The sequence below is a fragment of the Mesoplodon densirostris genome, chromosome 7, assembly GCF_025265405.1.
Source record: "Mesoplodon densirostris isolate mMesDen1 chromosome 7, mMesDen1 primary haplotype, whole genome shotgun sequence".
Lineage (NCBI taxonomy): Eukaryota > Metazoa > Chordata > Mammalia > Artiodactyla > Ziphiidae > Mesoplodon > Mesoplodon densirostris.
Genome location: NC_082667.1, coordinates 105,686,459 through 105,706,026, shown reverse-complemented (window position 1 = coordinate 105,706,026; position 19,568 = coordinate 105,686,459). Strand labels below are relative to the sequence as shown.

Here is a 19,568-nt window from a genome sequence, read left to right as displayed (position 1 = left end):
AACAAAAACAAGCAAATAAACAACGACAGCAAAAACACCTCAACTAGCTGCTTATATAAGCATTTTGTTTCCTAACTCTAGAACCCCTCTGTTTCCATACAGTCTCTGTACTGGCAAAAAAGCAAAAACAAACAAAAATCACCTTGTTAATTCCCTTGCTAGCAAGGTAATACAATTTAGCACATGTTCAAGAGAAAATTGTCTAAGAAACTTTGTTTCTGCTAGTTACTTTCAAAGCTGTGATAGTAACGCTCTGTTCTTTAAGAGTTTCATTTTAGGTGGTGTGATTACATTATAGGAATTATCTTGTAGGGCTGATTATTCAGCAGTGTTAGATAAGAAAAAAAAATGTGCTGAAGTCTGAGTAGAAAGTCTCAAAAGAGAAAGATTAATGCGAGAAAAGATGCTTCTAATTGACCAAGCAGGTGCTTTTTTTTTTTTTTTTAAGTGCTTGGATGTATTTCAGAAAGAGGTACAAGCTTTGAAGGGCCAGAACTGCAACAGAAGAAATGATTTCATTAATACCGTGATTTGACATTAAAAGAAATTCCTGTATTCTCTGACACTGTATTTCAGGTTCCATTGCCCTAGGAAAGAGCCCACGTTTAAGGCGGGTCTGAGGCGTGCCAGAACAGTCTCCTCCCTCCACCTTCTTCCTCCTTTCTCCCAAGGGCTAGGCACCCTCCTCCCCCAGACGGCTGCTGGATCCGGACAAGCAGCGGGGAGTTCTGCTACCCAAAGCTTTCCACATTCCTGGCTGTCTGCTTTGGCTGCTGAAGGGCTGCCTTCTATCGGGAAAAGAAAGAGACTTCAAACCTTTCAGATAACGTCCTCTCCTAGGAAATTATTGAGCACAGGTAAGAAATATCATTACTCGTTATTTAGAAACCCAGGCATGGCAATCCGAGGTAAATAAATAAGCTAGAAAAGCGATTGAGAGGTAACTTCTCTGACATCACTATGATGGGCGACTAGTCAGTAACAACATAAGGAACGTAGCATAGTCAGAGGAAAATCTTTTTCTCTCTTTTAGCCAACCTTGGAGAGTATCACTTCAGAGGAAATGTTCTCAAACTTCTTGGTCTCGTGACCTCTTTATACTCCTAAAAATTATTGAGGATCCTGAAGAATTTTTGTTTCTTTAGGTTTTTTACTGTAGTACCGTCATTTGCCGTATTAGAAATTAAAGCTGAGAAATGTAAAAAAAAATAGTGACCTATTAATTTATTTTAAGATAACAATAAGCACATAACATGTTAGCATAAATAACATTTTAAATTACGGATAACTATATATTCCAAAAAAACTACTATGAAGAGTGACATTGTTTTTATTTTTACAAATCTCTGTAATATCTGGCTTAGTAGAAGACAGCTGCATTCTCATCTGCTTCTGCATTCAGTTTATGCAATATCACTCAAAATGTAGCCCCTGGTAAACTTTATTGTACACTCAATGAGAAAATGAGAGTGAAAATGACAAATTATATCTTAGAATTATTATGAAAATCTCTTTGACCTCGTAAACTCCTGAGAATCACTGCTTTAGAGTGCTAAAATAAATAAGCTTCTATTAATAAGGGAGTCTCAACTCTGAATCAACTATTTTAAAAGCAAACAAAAAAATTGCAAAAGGTTGATAATCTTGATGGAATCTGCATCAGCACCCTTAGGCTGGCCTACGTTGGACAATATTATAGCATTCCCCAGGAGAATTTTATTTCACATAAAGGAAGGGCTGAGTAAATATCTCCATTTGAAAGTATAAATAACAAAAATTAGGACACTCTTAAACTCTTCTTTTTGCCTATATCTAGCTATTTCAAGTTCTATTAAATCTTTCTTCAAAATATCTTTTTAAATCTGGCTTGTCCGTAATATCCCTACATGAATATTATGAATTCTTACATGAATTCTTATAGTTTCATAGCCTGTCTCTAATCTTTTTCATAATACCCTTGCCAGCTCAGTAATCTGCTTTCCTATCTTCTGTGAGATTAAATGCAAACACTTCTATGTGAGTTCCCAAACCCTCCATAATCTAACCCCACCCTACCTTGTGTTTACTGCAAGACAGCAGAATTGTTCCACTACAGTAAAAAAATAGCTCCAGGGCTTCCCTGGTGGTGCAGTGGTTGAGAGTCTGCCTGCCAATGGAGGAGACACGGGTTCGTGCCCCGGTCTGGGAAGATCCCACTTGCCGCGGAGCTGCTGGGCCCGTGAGCCATGGCTGCTGAGCCTGCGCGTCCGGAGCCTGTGCTCCACAACGGGAGAGGCCACAACAGTGAGAGGCCCGCGTACCGCAAAAAAAAAAAAAAAAAAAAAAGCTCCGTTCAGTTCCACTCCCCACCATAATTTTGTGTTAATTGTCACATAAATGCTCTTCCATGTTCCCCTCCATCTATTCAGTCAAGCAATCAGGATTAAATTCAATTCTCCTTTTCCCTCAAGGCCATTCCAGCAGTTCTATTTTGGCTTCTTGCTTTGAGTCTGTATTTAGCAGTTGATTATATACACCTTTTATCTTTAACTATTTACCTAAATTTTTACCTGAGTCTTCTTCCACCCCCACCTGTACCATGCCCACATACTTACCTTCCTAAGATGACAAAATTTTGAAGGACAAAATGACTTATAGAACTGAAAATTTAGATTTTGATCTTGTTGCTGTAGAGATGATTACCTGCCTGATTTTAGTGAATTAATTAGGCAACGTGCTTCCTCATTTCATCCCATACCTATTCCACAGAATGAGAGTTCCACAGCAAAGATAAACATAATCATTATTGCTTTTCAAGTTCAAGACATTTTTACTTTTAATCTAATAGTATGCTTTTAAACTCCCAGTGGCTTAGCAAAGCTGGTTATATAATAAATATTCCATCAATATGTGTTGTTTTAGAGTTATGAGGAAGTGGTTACTAGGGCATTTGCCACATATAAATAGTTCTCTCTTTGCAGTCTTAACTAGAATCTAGAATTACAGAATGCTGGAGCTGGAACAAAACTTAAATATTGACCATGCAACTCTCTCTTTTCTAAATGAGGAAACTGAGACCCTCAGAATTAAATAACTTGCCCCAGGAAAGATTGGAACACATATGGTTTAATCTCCATCATGATTTTCTACTGTTCACTAGCCTCTGGCTAGTTTCCAAGGCTTGTATAACTGAAACTTTTGTTGTTGCAAAGAATCGATTATCGCTGCTTACTCATGGGAGGATCTATCTGGGGTGGTTTATAACTCTTTTCTTTCAAGTCAATAATCTCAGAATCTTAGATGAAATATTCAAAACATTTTTATCCAATGGGAACTATAATTTTCACAGATTAGAGTTAAGAAGCAAAGGAACATGGATGAGAAAGGAAAAGAGGAAAATTAGGGGGGAGGAGAGGAAGAGGAACACAATACTTGTAATCATAGATGTATTGAGATCTAACAAAAAGTGCTAAGAAAATAAAGAATTCAAGATAAACACTCACATGAAATAAAAGAGAAAGTAAAGAAACTACTAGGAAAAGAAAGAAGAGGAAGAATTTTAGAGAAATTATTCTATTTTTAAAAATCTGTTTTCAGACTTCCTTCATATTCTTTCCCTTTCTCACTGGCTTTCAGATGGAGTTTAAGTTTTAAGACAGAAAAAAATTTCTGCCATTCCCTTTACACACTGTTGTCATGGCGACAAGGCTTATCAGCAAACATTTAACATTTATTGAGCTCCTACTCTGTATAAGCTCTTTCCAGGTGTTAAAAAGATTGAAAAAACAAGACAACTCATTGTCTTAGAGAAACTCAGATGGAAGTCGGCACACCTATTTGTGATCTTAATTAAGGGTAATAAGAGGTATTTTAGAAGCATGAACGTGGGGACGGGGATGTGGACACTGGGGAGAGAATGATTAGCTCGGAATGGAGGAGTCAGGGAAGTTTTCCTAGAGGAGATTTTTGAGCTGTGACTTGAAGGATAAAGGGAGAAGAAGGGTTTGGCAGGCAAAAAAGGGAGGGGAAGTTCTGGCCTGGCAGGGGAAATAAATGAGTACCGCGTGGAGTGAGTGAGAATCTGAAAGCAAGAAAAACAAGTAGAGGAATAGAAAATAGAAAATACCAGAAGTGACAAGGGCTAGATTTAAAATAGTGCTGGTGGAGATGGAGAGGAGATACCAAATTCTAGACATATTTCTGAGTTATAATCTACAGTATTTTTGAGACAGGAGAAGGTTAGACAAAAGAGTTTAGAAGGACTCCCAGGTTTCAGTTTGGGACAGGTTATTTGGACATACTTTAGAAAGTAATTCATTAGTATATCTTACAGTTGGAACCGTGGATCTGGAGCCAGAAATTGAAATTTGCAAGTTATGTATCCCCCAGTAACCGCCACCCTCTCTCTTTATAGCTAAACTTCCTGAAAGAATAGTTTATATTCACTGTCTTTACTTTTCTTTTTCATCCCATTCTGTCCTAGATCTTTGTCCACCTGCCTTCCGTTCCTCCATTTTCCCTAAACTGTTCTACTGATACCAAAACTTCCTGATTGCCAAATTCAATGAACAAGTTTCAGCTTGTATCTAAATTATGGACTGCAGCTTCAGACTCCAAGCAGCTCCTTCTTGAAGCTCCTTTGGGGTTTTTTTTCTGTTTTTTTTTTTTTTTTTTTTTTTTGCGGTACGCGGGCCTCTCACTGCTGTGGCCTCTCCCGTTGCGGAGCACAGGCTCCAGGCGCGCAGGCTCAGCGGCCATGGCTCACGGGCCCAGCCGCTCCGTGGCATGTGGGATCCTCCCGGACCGGGCCACGAACCCGTGTTCCCTGCATCAGCAAGCAGACCCTCAACCACTGCGCCACCAGGGAAGCCCTCCTTTGTTTTTTGACTTCTGTTATATCTCTTAGATTTGCAAAACTGAATTATTTTCCACTCAAGCCTGTCTTTCATCCTCTGTTTTCTTAATGAGGTAACCACTCAACAAATTCCTCAAGCCAGAAACTTTGAAGTCACCCTCAGTTCCTCCTTCTTCCATTTGACCCACAACCAATCAGCTAAAAAATCCTGCTGTTTAAGCTCTCTTGAATCATCCCCACAGCCACTGCCTTAGTTTGTAGCCTCATCAACTCTTAACTGTTAAAATTGCTTCTGCGGTTGTTTTCTGGCCTCTGTCCAACTTTATCCCATCAAATCCGTTCTCTACACTGCTGCCAGAGTGAGGTTTTTGAAACATACATTTGACCATGTCTTTCTCCTACTGAAAGTAAGTCAGTACTTTCAGAAAAAAAGTTCAAGCTCTTTAGCCTACTTAAACAAGGACTTTATAATCTGACTCACCTTTACAAGCTTTTGGCAAACAACTATACTGCAAGTTACATTTTATCTGAATTGAACTAGGCAGAATCAAACTAATTTAATATAAAAATAATAGTCTCACTTTATAGGCAAAATGAAATATGTGAGCTCCACATGAAATAGTTTATCCGGAATGACAATTTCAAAGCTGGTAGGTCAAGTGAGTTGTGAACTGTTGACACTATTGCCACATGGAAGTGTCTTGTATACCTGGTAGAAATAGCTGCTTTCATGACAGTATAATGTAAGCTCAGCTATTCTTTAAATATCTCAGAAGTTCTTGAGACATAACAGCTTATTGTGGTATTATTTTTTAACATTTATTACTATTATAATTTTAGATATTTTTTCATTTATTCATTCATTCAGCAAACATTTATCAGATGTCTGCTATGTACCAGGCACCATTCTAGGTACTTGGAATACAAAACTGAACCTAACAGAGGTTCTTTCTCTTATGGAACCTTCATTCTAGCAGGGGAAAAATAATAAAATAATAAAGAATGTGCTAACAAACCATGTTAAAATATTTGGGGCCAGATTTTGATGAAATTGTCAAGAAGGTATAGTTTTTCTTTGGGAATCTCAGCCATTTATTTTCAATATCCCCACCCCCACCCCTGCCATGATGCCCTTTCATCAAGGCACTTAGATATTCCAAAAGCTCTTTCTTTCTCTCTATTGTTTAAATTAAAATATAAAACAAATTTAAAATAAATTAAAAACCATACATATGTGTACATATATATATACATATATATGCTTATATATTATATATGAACTGAATCTAGATAAAACTCTTAAATAGCCACCAAATAAAGAGTTGGTTCAAGACGGTGCCCTGAGAAGATCTTGAACTCACCTCCTGCCACAGACAGCAGATCTACAGCTACATATGGATCATTCCCTCTGAAAAAGACCTAAAAACTAGCTGAAATCTCCTCCACAAAAAAAAAAAAAAGAAAAAGAAAAAGAGCCACATCTAGATGGGTAGGAGAGGGAGAGACATGGTCTCACCAAAAACCACACCTATGATGCAGCAACCCATAATCAGGATTGATATCACAAAACAGAGCTACTACCTGAGAAGTGAGAGGTCAGTGCCCCACATCAGGCACCATAGCCCTTGGGAACTGCACCAAAGAGATGAGCCCCCAATACATCTGGCTTTGAAAATCAATAGAGTTTACATCCAGGAGAACCAAACGGCTGTAGGAAACAGAGATTCCACTCTTAAAGGGCTTGTGTGCTGACTCACTCACCACAGGACCCATCACAAAAGTAGCAGTCTGAAAAGCATCCAGACCATATGTGAAGGAGATTCATTTGCTAATCTTAAAGCATCTGAGGGAGATGCAGGAGCCTTTTGGGACTCTCTCCACCTGGATGGCGGCACTGGCAGACGCTATTTTTGCATTTTCCCTCTATCTTGCTAGCACTGGCACTGGTGGGTGCTATCTTTGCACTCTCCCTTTAACCTGCTAACACCACTGGGCACACCACACCCCTGCACTGCTCCTGACCTTAAAAATGGTCAGAAGGGGCTTCCCTGGTGGCACAGGGGTTAAGAATCCACCTGCCAATGCAGGGGACACAGATTCGAGCCCTGGTCTGGGAAGATCCCACATGCCACAGAGCAGCTAAGCCCATGCACCACAACTACTGAGCCTGCACTCTAGAGCCCGTGAACCACAACAACTGAGCCCACATGCCACAACTACTGAAGCCCACGCACCTAGAGCCCGTGCTCCGCAACAAGAGAAGCCACTGCTATGAGAAGCCCATAGCCCCCACTCACTGCAACTAGAGAAAGCCCACATGCAGCAACAAAGACCCAACGCAGCCAAAAATAAATAAATTAATTAATTTTAAAAATATATTTTTAAAACGGTCAGAAGATCTGAATAGACATTTTTCCAAAGAAGACATACAGATAGCCAACATGTACATAAAAAAGATGCTCAACATCACTAACCATCAGAGAAATGCAAATCAATACCACAATGACTTATCATCTCACAACTGTCAGAATGGCTATTATCAAAAGAACGAGAAATGACAAGTGTTGGCGAAGATGTGGGAAAAAGGGAACTCTTGTGCACTGTTGATGGAAATGCAAATTTGTGCAGACACTGTGGAAAACAGTATGGAATCTCCTCAAAAAGTTAAAAATAGAAGTACCGTATGATCTAGCAATTCTACTTCTGCATATTTATCTGAAGAAAACAAAAAACACTAATTCAAAAAAAATGTATTCATCCCTGTGTTCATTGCAGGATTATTCACAATAGCCAAAATATGGAAACAACGTAAGTGTCCATCAATGGATGAATGGATAAAGAAGATATGGTATATATAATGGACTACCATTCATAAAAATAATGAAATCTTGCAACAACATGAATACACCTTGAGAGTGTTATGCTAAGTGAAACAAATCAGACAGAGAGATAAATACTACATGATTTCACTTCTATGTGGAATCTAAAAAACAAAACAAATGAACAAACAAAACAAAATAAAATAAAGCTCATAGAAAACAGATTAGTGGTCAACAGAGGGGAGGGGGATGGGGCGGGCAAAATGAGTAAAGGGGATCAAGAGGTACAAACTTCAAGTTATAAAATAAATAAGTTATGGGATGTAAAGTACAGCATGTAGACTATAGTCAATAATATTGTATTGCAAATTTGAAAGTTACTAATAAGTTGTCTTAGAAGTTCTCATCACAATAAAAGAAAGATTTTTGTAGCTGTACAGTGACAGATGGTAACTAGATTTATTGTAGTGATCATTTCACAATGTATACAAATTTTCCATAATAAAAAGTAAAACAAAACAAAACAAAAAATAGCCATCAACTAACATTTATTTTGTGTTAGCTTAATTTGGATTAAGTGTTTTCTACTGGGTTTTAATTTCCTGCTTCCTCTGTATATGTTTGGCCTCAGCAAACTATGCTAGAAAAAATTTGAGTCATTTCTCAACCTCTAAGTATAGACGTATGAACACCCCCATATATACCAATTGACAACTGTGACCCAACCACCTTCCTTGGAGCACCAACCATAAAACTGTCCTCAGGAAACCAAGGGACTTCTGAACTCTAGAGGAGAATTTCTTAATCATTTCTGTGGCATGGACCCTCATGGACAATCTGGTGAAGTCTGTGGACCCCTTCTCAGAATCACGCTTTTATATGCATAAAATTAAATACTTAGAAAGGAAACCCTTTGTAATTAAAAGGTTATCAAAAGATTTTTAACACATTTTGATAAGGTATAATGTGCCTCCTTATTAACACACTAACAACAAGATGTCCTGTTGGGACTAATAACTTCCATATATTTCAAAGTAGAAATGAGTTTAAACCATATTTCAAGATCTCTGCAACAATTACAATACAGTAAGAAATATGTATGTCTATTAATGATAGTCACAGGTACTGTGAATAATACTGTGGTTTGTTTCCTACACCATAATGGAAGGAACTGTTAAATTTCAGTTAGAAGTTGGTGAAAATAATTGTGTAATTTTTTCCCCATCCAAGTTCACAGATTTCCCAGATTTAGAACTCCTGCTCCATAAACAAAGGTCTGGAAGGCTATACACCACACTGGAGTGGGGTTGGGTGGGGTGGCACAAAGGAGAAGAGCAAAAAGAATTGTTAACATTTTCAAATCCTGTATTATTTGATGTTTTACAGGAAGATTGTATTCATGTATTACTTGTGCAAAAAGCATAGTATAGTCCAGACTCCAGACCAAAAGCTGCTACTGCTCAGAGAGAAAGAGAGCCATCAGATGCCAGAGCCCTTCAGCCTCCTCCCACCTAGCCCCCACTCCCAGGCAGAAACACCATTTTTTATCATTGCCTCACCTTTAGCACTTTGACAATGAAGTCACAATCTTCAGTCTCTCACTCACAGGATCCCATTGGTTGTAAGACAGAGATGGAACCAGCCCCTAGTTAAAGGACAGGATTAGGTGTGTTTCTGGCATCCTATATTTATTCTGATAATATATGTATATTTCCACCAAAATACTGGAACAATAATTCAGTTCAATAATGGACTACATATCCACCTTTTATAACATTGTTTAATGAGAAAATGCTTTCTAGATTCCGAATATCTAATGGTTTGCAAAAGAATGTTTGAACTTATACATTCATAAACTGAAGACTCCTGGCATTTATTAAATGTCCAGAGTGTTCATCAGCATGCTGGATTTCTGAAATTGGAGGTAGAAGAAGGCAATAAGTGGTAAAAGATTCCTTTTGTGTAAAAGGAAAAATCACTACCTTTTAACAGATGACTCTTTGCTTTCATTAGGAATAAAGATGGCTGCTGAACTAGTAGAAGACAATTGCATCAGCTTTGTGGAAATGAAATTTATTAACAATACCCTTTACTTTGTAGGTAAGTTCAAAACCGTAGACCAAATACAGGGTTTAGATAAATGTATTCAGCTAGAAAAGATGTTGTAAGGTGAACTATTAAGTGACTTGTTTTTTGTCACCAAATTCCATTGTAACACTAATGACACACTTCTCTTGAAAAAAAAATATTAGGTCTCTAGAAATTAACCATAACATGTCCAAGGTCTCAGCACCTTGTCCTGCCACATGTCCTGGCACTTAGTTAGTAGTAGCCCACTCACAAGGTGGCTGCAGGTGCACGTCATGAAAATCCCAGAAAATTGGATATATGATTTCCCAAAGCAACCTGGCAAATTATGTAAGAGATACATATCTGAAATCTAGAGTTCTGTGAGTTATACCATTTTATGTAAGTACATTTGACAAATAAAAACAGATTCTTATGATTGAACTTCCTTGGGCAGTTTGGTTTCATTTGAAAGCTTCATAGAAAGTTCTTAGGTGACTTTCCATTGAAGCAATAAATTTAAGAGTAAAATCTATCATTTTATAAAATTTCTTTTTGGCTACAAATTTCTATTTATAAACCCTAGATTTAGGTTTTATATCTAACATACCTGAGATCACACTAAGTCTAATTAGCTTCATTTTATGGGACCCTTTGGATGATTATGTTATATTTTTATGGGGCCAACAAAAGCCATCACCAGTAAGACAGGGGTTAGAGAATGCAGAGGGGCAGAAAAGAGTAATAAAAGAGAAGAGTGAGAGGAAATTTAATAGAAATATAGAATTTAACATATTTTGTTTCTCTTTTTTCCCCTTTAGCTGAAAATGATGGTAAAGTATAAATTTATTTCTCTTTCTTTGTAAAAATAAATAGCTACTTGAGTAAGCATCCCACCAGCACATCCGTATCACCATTCTCAGCTGAAAAACTGGTACCAATCTATTTGAGAAGCTAATATTCCCTCAAAGGAATGTGGACTCAGTAGCACTGCCTTGGAATAAAGATGACTATAAGGGAATTTCTAATAAAATACGCTTCTCTACATCTTAGGAAATTCTCAGCTATTAGAATCTGCAAAATAGACCTTGCCTGTTACATAGATCCTGAGATTAGCAGAAAGTCATGGATTCTCTGGAGTACATAGGAAAAGGGGTTGAAGCATGAGAATTGTCCAAAATCAGGAACATCTTCCTTCTTCAACCTTCCCTCTCAGAAGTGCTCTGAAAAGAAGCCTGGGAGGCTCCCAGGGTTCAGAGAATTCTGGAAGTAGAGGAGATGGGGGAAAGTAGAGCAACAGACCTATTAGGTTGAGTCATTGTCTTCCTAAGTAGATGTACCCATTCCTTGTCCTGTTGGCATTCAGGGAGGATCATACACATATAAAGCCTATGATCCTCTAACGCAGGGGTCCCCAACCCCTGGGCCGTGGACCAGTACCAGTACCAGTCCGCGGCCTGTTAGGAACCCAGCCGCACAGCAGGAGGTGAGCAGAGGGTGAGCAAGTGAAGCATCACCTGCTGCTCTCCGTCACTTGCATTACTGCCTGAACCATCCCGCCACCCAAACCACGGCCCCAGCCCATGGAAAAATTGTCTTCCAGAAACCGGTCCCTGGTGCCAAAAAGGTTTGGGACCACTGCTCTCACGGACCCCCAGATTATTAAAGGTCATTAGTTTCTCATACTTTTCCTTAAAAAGCACTTTCTCCATTCTTGAGGTGATCCTTACTGGACTGGAAATATACAACAGGAACTTTTGAAAAATGCTATTCCTTCCAGTTTCTTTTCCAGATTTATTGAAATGTTATTGTCCTATAGCTCCTCATGTTTCTTAAAGATTGCCCTACTCCTATTTATTGGATTCAATAAATATTGGCATCTGTATCTCTGGCACTATGTTAGGCCCTACAATACAATTGTGAGCAAAACACAGTTCCTAGAGGGAGAAGCAGGCACATTAGGGAGGCAAATGGAATGTGGTATGTTAAGAGTTATGAAGGCACAGATGCTATGGGAGCACATAGAAGGGCACCTAATTTAGTCCAGTAGATTCTGGGAGGGCATTTTGAAAGAGGAACAGAATTGAAGAGTAAATAGGGGTTAGCCAAGAGAAGGTATTCTATGCAGAGAGAAGAACACATGCAAAGATCAAGGTATGAAAGAAAGCATGGTATGTGTGAGGAATTAAGAGTAATTCAGAATGGGAGTAGAGTAAGAGTAGGAAAATGATGAGAGAAGAATGATAAATAGGGTGCAGATCGAGAAGGTTCTGTTAGTCCAAGATATGGAATTTGGACCTTATCTTTGGGGTAATGGGGATTCATTAAGCACAATATGTATGATCTAGGATACAGATGAGTTTGCTGTATCAAAGAGATCCAAAAATACAGTAACTGAATAAGATAGAAAATATTTCGCTCGAATACGAATCCAAGTAAGCAGTTCAGTATTAGTATGGCTGGATGCAGCCTGATGACGTTGGAATCTAAAGTTCCTTCTGTCTTCTTCTACTCCATCATCCCTAGTTGTTGAACTCATTTACATACTTGAAAATCATCATTACATTTCCTGGGTCCATATCCCAGCTAGCAAGAAAGTGTTCAAAATAAGAGGAAGACAGGCCCACTCCTTTTAAAAGTTCTATTTAGAAGTTGTAACATCAAATCCACTCATACTCCATTGACTAGAATTTAGTCATATGGCACCAACTGCAAGGAAAACATGGAAAATATAATCTTTATTCCGGGTGGCAGTGTCATTCATTAAAATTCAAAGATAACATGATCGTATCTCTGAATGTTAACTTTAATTAAAATTGAATTTTAATTCCTTCTGGCTTCAGTATAAAGAATTGCTGTGGGGGCAAAAAAAGAGGGGAGGGGAATGCCAATTAAGAAGCTATTACTGGGCTTCCCTGGTGGCGCAGTGGTTGAGAGTCCGCCTGCCGGTGCAGGGGACACGGGTTCGTGCCCCGGTCCGGGAAGATCCCACATGCCGCGGGGCGGCTGGGCCTATGAGCCATGGCCGCTGAGCCTGCGCGTCCGGAGCCTGTGCTCCGCAACGGGAGAGGCCACAACAGTGAGAGGCCCGCGTACCGCAAAAAAAAAAAAAAAAAGAAGCTATTATTGTAGTCCCTATAAGAAATGATGGCGACATGAATTAAGGTAGGCAGAGTGGGGTGCCATTGAAGAGCTGTGAATGGATTTTAGAAAAACTTGGAAGAATCAACAGGACATGGATTTGGAAGGCGATGGAAAGAAAGACAGAAAAGATGATGCCTATGTTTTTTCATGTAAGCAATTTGTACCATTCAGTGAAATAAGAAACGCAAGAGGAAGAGCAGAGTAGAGAGGTTTGCAGGGCAAAGAGGAAGATAGATGATGAATTTATTGATGATGAATGATGATATCTGTGGGACATCCTAATGGAGATGTCCAGTAGATTCTTGGACATGTGGTTCTAAACTCAGGAGAAAATATGGGGCTGGATATACAGATGTGGGAGACATATATACAATAGAAATTACATCTGAAGCTATAAGAATAACATGACAAATCAGAGGAAATGTGTAGCACGAGGAAGTAAAAGCCAAGGACTAAACTCTGAGGAATACCTACATTTAAAGGATTCAGTATAAAGAGAAGCTAATAAAGAACAGAGCAACCAAAGAGGAAGAATAAAAACAGAGAATGCCACAGAATCCCAGAAGAGCATTTCAAGACAGAGATAATAGGAACTGTTGAATTTTGTAGCCTTGAAAACCAAGAGCCAGAAAGTATCTATTACATTTAGCAACAGGGAGTTTGGTGATCTCGGTGAAAGCAATTTGATGGAGAAATGCAGCCAGTGAGGAGAAGCTTGCAATGAGTAAAAGGGTGAATGGAAAGTAAGGAAATGATACATACAATTCTTGCCAGAAGCTTGGCCATTAAAAGGAGGAGAGAAATAATACTAGCTACAAAGTGGGATTCTGTTGATGGAGGTGTTTTAAATCTCAAAATGTAAAGCCTTATGTTTTTCTGATTATAAAAAGAATTTGTTTTTTATAAATAATTCAGGCAATGAAGATAAGAAAATGAGAAACTAAAATATGAAAAAAACCCAAAATATTCATTGCTGTCATTTTGATGTTATATATATATATATATATATATAATACTATACCTAAGCTTCTTTTTCTACTTTAATACACATGGACATCTTTCCATCTTCCATGGCAATGAATAATTACAATTATATTAAATTCATGACAATTCATAGTAAGGGCATATCAAAATTTATTTGATCAATTCCCAATTGATGGACATTTAAGTTGTTTCCAGTTTGTTTTTATTATTAAAGTGTTCCCATAAACATTCTTGTAGAGAAATATTTACACATTTCTCTAATGTTTCCTTAGGATAAAATCCAGGAAGTAGAATTGCTGAGTTGATGGAAGAGAGGGAATAATTGATAAATCAAGGTTTAATTGAAAGTACATGCAGAGCACAAATGGGGTTAACCTTAGGTAGCAGAAGAGAGACCTTTTTCACATTTCTCTTGGGACAAGAGGGTAGAGGAAATAACAGGTGATGCCATAGTTAAGTTTGTAAGTGAAGTAGCATGAAATCATTTGCTGAAAGTGAAAGCAGAGGTGATGATGCAGAGATCCTGAGGAGAATGAAGAAGGCTTGAAATTGAAGCTATGTACTATGGAAGAGAATGCTGAACTGGAAAAGAAGTATTGACAATTGATGTGTTTGTTATGGCACCAATTTGAACATTTTTATGATTGTTTACCAGCAGCGCACTCAGCAGCCAGGTTTAGAGTTTTGTAGTAAAAGACAAATGAGTTTGGGATTTAAGATACTGGCAAAAGTGTAGATAAAATGATGAACCATGAGGTCCAGGCTGCATAGAGAAGAAAGAGAAGACAGGAAGAGGTTAGATAGGAAGAAAATGTAAGAATCAGGAAGACTCAGTAAAGTGGAAGAAAAGTATAAGAAAACTAAAAAGATAGGAGATTGTGGTCAAAAGTAGGATATTTGAATTTAAGATTTCAAAAGTAGAGTGGTTCTAAGTGATAATAAGAATCAAGGTATGCCCCTGGAAGTGGGTTAAAAAGCACTGTGCAACTTTACCTTAGCTTCTATAACAGAAGATTGTGATTGTTATTGAAAACTGGAATATATAATATGCCTATTTGTAAATTTAGAAAAAAAAGATTATTTTTTAAATGAGATTTCATGTGTGTTGTAGAAGACCTGGAATCAGATTACTTTGGCAAGCTTGAACCTAAGTTCTCAGTCATACGAAATTTGAACGACCAAGTTCTTCTCATTAACCAGGGAAGTCAACCCGTCTTTGAGGATATGCCTGATTCTGACTGTTCAGGTATTTTTTTACATACATTTGTAAGCATGGAAATGACAAGCTACTTCTTCCCATTCCATTTAACTGCCTACATTTTCTGTGATAGACCTAATGCTTACATGAAAAGTCATGGTAGTAATAATTTCACTTACAAGAAACTTTATAGGGTATCCATAATTTTTAGTTGGGCTGAAGAATTGATACAATAAAGATAGTGCTGGGGTCATGATCTTTGAGCCTACATTTGGATCACAATCCCTTCACTGTAATTGCATTAACTGTATATGCTCTCCATTGAGTTGGATCCTTAATACCTGCTAGTTATAGCTGAAATTGCTGATAACATTTTCAGAAGTCAAAATTAAATATAAAAGCACTTCAAATAAGTCTGTCTTCCACCAGAAATTTAGAGTGCCTTAGAAAATGAATAACTTTACTGTGCCTTCCAAGGAATGAATTTCAAGTATCAGAGTTTAGGCAGAGTTGAAAAAGTGAATAATGCACTCTTGAAAAATGCTGAGTTTTTACCTTTAATATTCTATTTAGCGTTTAAAAGCTAAAGACAATCTTTTAGAATTCAGAATATCTCTAAAACACTTTAAAAGTTGTTGCATTTGTATTATAATACATATTTAAATGTGTTTTAAAGAATATGTGTGTCACTGTGTATAGTCTCCTTCTGCTACATGGCTGAATCTCAGAGTGTGGGATTGGTAATGGGCCTATTAAGGATTAACCTTTGATTAATTTCCCTAAATGCTTATTTGGAAAAATTTTTCTAACTAGTGTTCTCATTTGTGAATGTTTATTTTAGATAATGCACCCCAGACCATATTTATCATATGTATGTATAAAGACAGCCTCACTAGAGGTCTGGCAGTAACCATCTCCGTGCACTCTAAGAAAATTTCTACTCTCTCCTGTAAGAACAAAATCCTTTCCTTTAAGGTAAGACTGAGCCTTAATTTGTTTTAGTTATATTGATGTGCAAAATTAGAAAACCAAAATATCCCCAGTCCAACCTTCTGTCTAGAATAAGAATAGCAAGAAGTAGAGAACCATTAAAATAGACAGTTACTAAAAATTGTCAAGCTCTTTAACCTACTGTAGTAACATCATGGTTTTTCTGAGCCTGCCGTAGGGAGGAAGGGGATCAACACTTGTTTCATAACCTAGGTCTTCTGAATAATCAATCTATAGATAAATAATAATACAGAATATATATATAAATTATCATGTTTAAGAACTGCATGTGACTTTCCAGAATAAGTCCTGCTACACAGAATGAAGTTAATCATTCTTCTGTAAACCCTCTACTTTGTAAATCATGATGATAATATTTTAATCCCTAATTGTTTTGTTCCTACTTCTTAGCCTAAGTCTTAGCTACAACCTTCAGCTTTCAGTTGATGTATGTTATTTTTAATGTAAATCTAAGTGAACAAAATTAGTAGGATCTGTTGTAAAAGCAATGGTGTAATGTATCTCAAAGCCATGTATAAATTACTTCTGGCCACTGCTTTTTTCTCTATCCTCCATCACTATTTTTCTCTAGTTTTTCCATTATTATTAGATAAACAACCATTAACTATAGATATGGGTTGACCCAGAAAACTTTCCTCCCAATGAGAGCAGGCAGAGTATGCTCACAAATTGGCAGTGTTTCAAAGGTGAATCCCATGTCTTGAAGACTTTCTGAGTGGGGATTTGCCAATAAAAAACCGCAATAAAGATCACCCAGTTCCCACTGAAAGTTAGAGTATGACTTTCATAGACATGCCAAGGGGCAACTTGGGAGGGAGGAAAAAGCCACTCTAAAATATAATACAGATAAGATCAGTGTATCTGTAACAAACAGAGCCTCCAAACAAATCCCTTAGCCATCCCCTTCCAAGCAGAGTACCACCTCTTCAGGTGACAATTTGGAGTCCCTGCTCCCTGACCTGACAGGTAGGAAGCTCAGTTATTGTAATGGCGTTAGAAGCCTGGAGGTGGACAGGTAGGGTGGAGAGGATTAAGCATGTTATTACTTGGCAACAAAATCAGAAGGGAAAGAGGGAGATGGCCAAGCTCAAGCCATGTGGGATAGAGGAAAACTAATTCAGCTGCAGAGACAGGGTCAGAAACTGGGAAAAGCCTGATCTATATATAAGTAGATTCTTATTGAGAGACTGGGGAGAGTGTCAAGAAGATGGAAAAAGTGCTTGGCAAATAATAGAATGGGAGAACTAATTTATCCTCTCATTAATTCAAGATTCACACTTGTTGATAAAGGACAAAGGTCAAGAGTTATGGCTGTAAATTCCATAATTGACTGAGAAGCTTGGGGGAAAAAAACAGGTTCTTTCCGGTATCTAAGGAGGATGCTGGGATGCTATTTTGAGTCTGAAGGTCTCTCTGCCAGTCCTTAGGATCAATAAGATCTTTGCTACCAGAGGGTCAAAATTAAGTTTAAATTTTCTGCTGGTTCTGGGATTAACATGGAAAGAACCTGAGGTGGTCCTCACATTTTCTAGTCCATCCTGAAATCAGGCATGATGCAAAAGTAGGAAAAGTGCAGGCAGTACTGTCAGTTAGGTGACCAGCAGGATTATAGTTTCAAGTGATCTAGCCATTCTTAGGAAATCCCTACTCTGCAGCTGAGATATAGGAATCACCATCTGGCCTCCCAGGGCAAGGTCCAGCCAAGAGACAGACTACTTTCAGGATAGAAACTCAGGACTACTATGGAACTGGAATGCTTGGCAGGGAAGCACCAAAAGCTGCTAACTAAGCCCTAGAACAAGTAATGGGTCTATTTATAGCCAGTTTCAGTTCTAGGCTCCACTGAAGGAAACAGCTGAGATTACTGCCACTTCCTGCCTCTCTCACTGTTGGTTCACAAACTGGAGCTACCCTAGGCCTATGGGTGGAGGTCATCAATGTCTTTAGCTGTGAATGGCTGGAGAAGACAGGAACTGATATTAGCCTAAAAAGGTTGTGGGTTTTGCTGGAACTCTACTTCATCTTAAGCAAATATGGACTCCACTTAATGGGAGAGGAGAGAAGGAAATCATCTGATGGGTATATTGGAAAAAACTAGAGGCCTGGACCTGAATGTGCATTCCATAGTGTGAAAAGCCAAAGTGGACAAGAAGAATGGGAGGTTAGAAATTAAGAGGGAAAGGAGATCAGTATTCCTATAATCAGAGAGTTTTTTTCTTAACTCTTGAGAATATAAACCTCTTTAATTCTGTGTAGTAATATATTTCAAAATAAACTGCATATATTCATATTGGTCATGTCCTAAAAAAATTAAGTAATTTTTTTCTCTATAGGAAATGAGTCCTCCTGATAATATTGATGATGAAGGAAATGACATCATATTCTTTCAGAGAAGTGTTCCAGGACATGATGATAAGATACAATTTGAGTCTTCATTGTACAAAGGATACTTTCTAGCCTGTAAAAAAGAGAACGACCTTTTCAAACTCATTTTGAAAAAAAAGGATGAAAATGGAGATAAATCTGTAATGTTCACTGTTCAAAACAAGAACTAGATATTAAAATTGCATAGTTTGAACTTTCTGCGTTTTTGTGTTTCAAAAGGGTTATAAGAGTTCGAACCTACAATTATACTGATGAAATAAAATGAATAATGATCTCAAAAATACTACTGAGAAATGAATAATAAGCTTTCATGAAATTGAATGGACTTCCTCTTGTCCAGGTGAATACAATATTTGTATAATGTAAAAAGAATGCATAGTTTGAAAACACATTCTACAGTGTTAATGGGAAAATAGATTATATTCAATAGAAGTGTTTTGAATATTTTGGGTTATTGGTCTAATGATGAATAAAACTGATATTTGAATTTTCTAGTTTTTAAGAAAATACTTAAAACCTTAATGATTTCAAGCTATAAACAGTGATACACCATGTAGTCTTAATCTATTACCTCATCCTTTGCCTTTACTTTTTGTTTGAAAAACTATTCCAACCTCTCTCCAAATATACTTCACAGAGATGTTGTGAGAAATCATATGACTTTCTGGAAATTGCTTTCAATTACTATAAAGTTGCAGAGAAAGATTATGTGTAAAGCAAAATTACATAAGCATTTGTGTGAGGGAATAAACAAGGAAGAGTATTTCAGTTCAAGACTTAATGCTTTGACTCAAGTTATGAATAAAAGGTATCATAGTTACTGGAAGTTTTTTTTTTAAACCTTAAAGATTTTATAAATAGACCACTTCACTTGACTAATTTTTGCATTTCTTCCAAAGTCAGGATATCTTTAAAAGTCAGATTGCTCCTGAATCCGGTAACATATAAAAAGGATTATACACTCTGATCAAGTACCATTCAATCCAGGAATGTAAAGATGGTTTAATATTCTAAAATCAATTAATGTAATATACCATATTAATAGAATAAAGGATAAAAACCCACAATCATCTCAATAAATGCAGAAAAAGCATTTAACAAAACCTAGTTCATAATAAAAATTCTC

General features: G+C 37.4%; 1 protein-coding gene across 2 annotated transcripts; it reads left to right on the top strand.

Moving 5' to 3' along the window:
• Nucleotides 1-681: 681 nt before the first annotated feature.
• Nucleotides 682-18,635, top strand: IL18 (interleukin 18). Of its 2 annotated transcripts, XM_060104100.1 has the most exons (6): nt 682-857; nt 9,667-9,753; nt 10,542-10,553; nt 14,960-15,094; nt 15,888-16,021; nt 18,391-18,635. In XM_060104100.1, exons 2-6 carry the CDS (start codon nt 9,675-9,677, stop codon nt 18,610-18,612), a joined length of 582 nt encoding a protein of 193 aa, XP_059960083.1. In that variant the 5' UTR covers nt 682-857; nt 9,667-9,674; the 3' UTR covers nt 18,613-18,635. The 2 variants fall into 2 exon arrangements, with proteins under 2 accessions (XP_059960083.1, XP_059960084.1); XM_060104101.1 differs by lacking the exon at nt 10,542-10,553.
• Nucleotides 18,636-19,568: the final 933 nt, after the last annotated feature.